The sequence below is a fragment of the Ammospiza caudacuta genome, chromosome 6 (genome assembly GCF_027887145.1).
Source record: "Ammospiza caudacuta isolate bAmmCau1 chromosome 6, bAmmCau1.pri, whole genome shotgun sequence".
Lineage (NCBI taxonomy): Eukaryota > Metazoa > Chordata > Aves > Passeriformes > Passerellidae > Ammospiza > Ammospiza caudacuta.
This window is the reverse complement of record NC_080598.1, coordinates 12,753,057-12,757,878: the sequence shown is the minus strand read 5'-3', so window position 1 is coordinate 12,757,878 and position 4,822 is coordinate 12,753,057. Positions and strand designations below refer to the sequence as shown.

The 4,822-nt window shown below is 60.0% G+C and overlaps 1 protein-coding gene across 1 annotated transcript; it reads left to right on the top strand.

Moving 5' to 3' along the window:
• The first annotated feature begins 2,333 nt into the window (after positions 1 to 2,333).
• LOC131559299 (cobalamin binding intrinsic factor-like) lies at positions 2,334 to 4,452 on the top strand. Its single transcript, XM_058807630.1, has 9 exons — positions 2,334 to 2,502; positions 2,583 to 2,765; positions 2,872 to 3,015; positions 3,089 to 3,232; positions 3,311 to 3,486; positions 3,573 to 3,804; positions 3,914 to 4,055; positions 4,133 to 4,251; positions 4,335 to 4,452. The coding sequence occupies exons 1-9, from the start codon at positions 2,433 to 2,435 to the stop codon at positions 4,394 to 4,396; spliced, it is 1,272 nt and encodes a 423-aa protein (XP_058663613.1). The 5' UTR covers positions 2,334 to 2,432; the 3' UTR covers positions 4,397 to 4,452.
• The last annotated feature ends 370 nt before the right edge of the window (positions 4,453 to 4,822 follow it).

The following is a 4,822-nucleotide window of genomic DNA, read 5'->3' as shown; positions in this document are numbered from 1 at the left end:
GGGATGCCCCAGCATTCCCAGGATGTCTCAGCACTCCCGAGGTGCCCCGGCATTCCCAGGGATGCCCCAGCATTCCCGGAGTGCTCCAGCATTCCCAGGGATTCCCCAGCATTCCCAGGACGCCGCTCCCCTCCGCTCCCGCGGTGCGGCGCCGTCCCGGGCTGCAGTTCCGGCGCTGCCCACGGGGCGGCAGCACCGGGCGCTCCCAGCCCGGCCGGTGCCGCCGTCCCGGCGCGGCCGCGCCTCTGACCCGCCCTGAGCCGGCGGGGCCGCGAACGCCGCGGGCAGAACCCCCCGATGCCCCTGTGCCACCCTCCAGGGCACAGGATCGCGGCATTCCTGAGCCGAAAGGGACCCGCGGGGAGCACCGAGACAAATCCTGGCCCCGCACAGGACCCCAAGAATTCCCCGCCGTGCCCGGGAGCCTTGTCCGGAACCCGGCTCTTCCCCCACGATCCTGAAAACACAGCGGGGCTGGGACAAGGATGACGAGGGGGCAGTTTTGTTTATATCTCGTTATACGATCGTTCTGTAGCTCCGTTATGTATCGTTATCGGTAACCCTACAATCCATACGTCCCTTATATCTCGCTATTCATCCTTACACGTCGCTTTCACGGCGGCGGCTCCAGTGACCGACGGGGGCCCCGCCTGGCCCCCGCTCCCCTTCCCGCGGTCAGACCAGGTTTCCTTCCCGGCTCCAGCCCTGGATTCCCGCGGCAGTCTCAGGTGTCTCGTTCCATAAAGCAAATTATTCACAGCAACACAGAGCCAGCCCGAGCTGGTCCCTCCGGAGAGCATCGACCACTTCATCCTTACCCCAAACTGTGCGTTCTGGCCCCTGCACATTAATTCAGATTTCACCCCAAAATGTTCATTTTGGCCCCTGCAAAATCCGCCCCGGGCCCCGCTCGGCCAAGGCAGCTCCGGTGTCCCCTGCCTGCAGCTCCCGCTGCTGCCGCCGCCTTCGTGCTCCGTGTCCCGGGACGAGACAGCGATCCCGGCACCGGGACACCCATCCCTGTGCCGGGACAGTGACACCCCGTTCCTCGCTCGGGGCTGTTCCCGTTCCCCGCCCGGGGCTGTCCCCGTTCCCCGCTCACTTCCGAGCCCGCCGCCCCCGGTGCCCCGGCCCGGCCCCGCCGCTCCCCGGGCTCCGCCATTGCCGCCCCCGGCTCCGCGCCTGCGCTCCCGGGGCTGCGGCGTTTCCTTCCGGGAGCAGCCCCGGCCTCGGCCCCGGATAGAGAAATGTGTATTTTCAATGCCTCTAGCTCCGTAACCAAAATTCCTTACCGTCTATATCCTGTCTATAACACAGCAGACACAGGCTTTTATTTCGGAATCAGTTTTTAAATGCATTAAAATTTCTCAGAATATACAAAACCGGGAATATTTGCAGTTTTCAGTATTTTTCACAGAAACCCTCCATGAATTTTCAGGCCTTTTGGGGCTGTAACCTCCCTTTTTTGGAGGGATCTCGCTCGGGCCCTCTCATCCCTCACTCACCGGGTCCTCCACCACATTGGGCTGTGCCAAGTGACACCATCAGCCTCCAGACTCCCCCATCCCATAGAAGGCACAGGGAATGTCCCTGAGGATGATGCCTCGTCCTGGATTGTCCCAGGGGACACTGCAAAGTGCTTGAGGAGGGCAACCCCGCTCAGCAACCACCAAACCTCCCGTGTGTTATCCGCACCATTATCATTCTGAATCCAAATGCAGTAAACAAAAAGTTCCCTGTCCCAGTTACATCCAGCACAGCAGCCAGCACACCCTGTCCCAGCTGGACACCTCCAGAAGGGTTCTGTGAGGGACAGGGCCAAAACTCCTACTACAATGCCAAAAAGGAACAGGCTCTGCCTTCCCATCACCTCTGAGCCAGGAGACCTTATGGCAGCAGGATAAGAAACCAGTTAGACGGGAATTTCTCTTGTTCTCCTGAGCTGCCTGTGCCTGAGGCAGGCACTGTCCTTGAATTGCTTTCCCAGCAGGGCCCAGTATGACCTTCTCCACCAGTTTTCCTGGCACTGAAGTTACATTACCCGGGCTGGAGTTTCCTGGAAAAGTCCAAGTGGGGTACAGCTGGAGAATGTCCAGCCAGCAATGGAGCTCCTCAGGCTTCCAGGACCTTGGGTGGAAGATTGAGGTGGTTCCTTCTGGGACATAGTGGGATGAATCCCATACAACATCACAGCCTCAGGGATATTGAAGTGGTCCAAGTGGTCCCCAGTGATCGCAAATGGAAAATCACCGGCCTTCCTCCCCCGCTGGACACACAGATAAGCCAGCAGAGCTTGGCAGAGCCAGGGCAGCTGGGGGAGGGCAGGTGACGGGACAAGGACACTGGGAACAGCTAAAAGCGGAGAGGACGCCCAGAGAGCCGAATTCCCGCAGAACTCTGCCACCCTGAGTGGGTCAGCTGGCTCCAGAAGGATGTTTGGTGTGGCTTTGGGCATCGGGGTCCTGCTGGCCCTGCTGGGCTGCACAGCCACCGAGGAGTGTGGTGAGTGTCAGCCACCTACGCAGAACCAGGAGAGACCACGGATGGGACACAGGATCCCACTGACCTCCCCCTCTTTCCAGTGGCCCCGCAGGATAAGGTCTCCCAGCTGCTCCAGCGCATGGAGGAATCTGTAAATTTTGAGGAGCCGGCGAATCCCAGTGTCCTGCTGGCCATGAACCTGGTTGGGGGGGACAGTGACGGTCCCATCCACAAGTGGCTGCTCGAGGAGATCAAGGAGGAGGCAGTGAAGAGAGCCCAGAAAGGTAGGGAGGGAAAGGAGGGAAGGCACCAGCTCCCTGGGGACCAGGTTTCTGCCAGTTCTTGGGGTGTTCAGCTCAGCACAGCCTGGCTGTCCCCTTGTCCCCACAGACATGACCTCGGGACAGGTGGCTCTGCACGTCCTCGCCCTCCTCTCCTCCTGCCACGATCCCCACCATGTCCATGCCCTGGAGCAGACCCTCAACCTGATCAGTGTCCTGCAGCAGAAAACAGATGAGGAGACAACCAAACTGGGTTTGTTGGGGCTCGGGGGTCTGGGGCTGTCACTGTCCCCACACCCTGTCATCTTGCCACTCGTTGCTTTCAGAGGCCGAGGGGATTCCCAAAACCACCCTGTACAGCCTGGGCCTGGACACCCTGGCCCTGTGCCTGGCTGAGGCAGATGGTGCTCAAAGGCCATCAGTGGCCCTGGCCAAGCAGGTGCTGAACCCCGAGAGACCCATCTCCGTGGGTAAGGAACTCCTCTGCTCCCACATTCCCACTGCTGCAGTCTATCCCGAGCCTTGGCGGTGACTCTAGGACCCCACAGACACCCAGGCCATGGTGGCCCTGGCACTGGCCTGCGTCTATGACCAAGTGGAGCTCCAAGACGTGCAGGATCTGCTCTGGGAGGCACTTCAGACAGTGAGCAACAGCTTCCTGGATGAGCAGGAGGACAGGGACGGCATGATCGGGAATATCTACAGCATGGGGCTGGCCCTGCAGGTAGGGGAGGTGCCAGGGGAGTGTGGAATCGCGGCCACCTGGTCCCATTCCCAGATGTGTCATTCCACATCCCACCCGCTCCACAGGCACTGGAGGCCACAAGGAAATTTTACCACCCACGGGAGTGGGACTGTGCCCAGGCCTTCTCCAGGGTGTACGCCCACGACTACCAGCAGCCCATGGCCATCGCCCAGGTGCTGCCAGCCCTGGTGGGCAGGTCCTACCTGGATGTGGCTGGCCTGGACTGTGCTGCCACCATGTCCCCAGGCCGACAGCTGCCCTTGCCCCCAGTGCTGGGGACACACAGCATTCCCAGAGGTACGCCGATCCCACCTGGAGTTGCCCAGACCCCGCAGGGATGATGTTCCCACCCTGTGCCCACTGAGGGTGTGCCAGGGGCCCACCCTGCCGCTCTCTCCCTGCACAGCCCTCATCCAGGTGCATTACTGCATCACCAACGAGCTCCAGGGAATACCCTTCCACAACTGCACCTCAGTGGAAGTCCCAAGTGGCTCCACTCTGCTCCGGGTGATGGAGGGGGCAGCAAAGAAGGACCCCCAAACCTTTAGGTGAGAGCCAGGGTGGCTTTGGAGGTAGGATTTGCCATTTCCCCACCCAGCTCTGAGCCTCCGCAACTCTCCCACAGCTTCCAGACGGAGCAGACATTCTGGGGTCCCTATGTGACCTCCATCCACGGGCTGGCTGGCAGCACGGAGGACAGGACCTACTGGATGTTCCTCAGTGCTGGGAATGCCCTCGAGGAAGGTGGGGAAGGGGGCCAGGGATGGTGCAGGGGAGCCTGTGGTGGGGATTTCCATGTCCCAGCCTCACACATCCCTCTGCTGCAGGGGTTGGCACCTACAAACCACACGATGAGGAGCACATCCAGGCCATCTTCAGCACCTACTGATGCCACCAAGACATTCTGGACCCCTCCATGAAGCAATAAAGTGACATTTCAGCATGTCCCTCTGTGTGTGTGTGTGTGTGTGTGTGTGTGTGTCTCTGGGAGATAACACAGCTCACATCCCTTCTGTCTTCCTTCCTGCTTAATTCCATGAGCTCAGCTCCTCTCCTTCTCCTCCCCAGCACCACACAGAAGCACAGCCTCACCCAAACTCCATGGAGTCAATTCCCTCTTGGACATCCACAAAGCCTTTCCCCAGCAGCCACAGGCTTGTTCCTCCAGGCACATTGCTGTGCTTCACTTCAACCTATTCTGATCCCCACACAAGCTCTCATGGCATGAACCAGATGCAATTATCTCCACTTGATTATTACAACACCAATTAGCACCAGCCTCAGGCCAGCAGTTGCATTTCCCCCCCGGAAATCC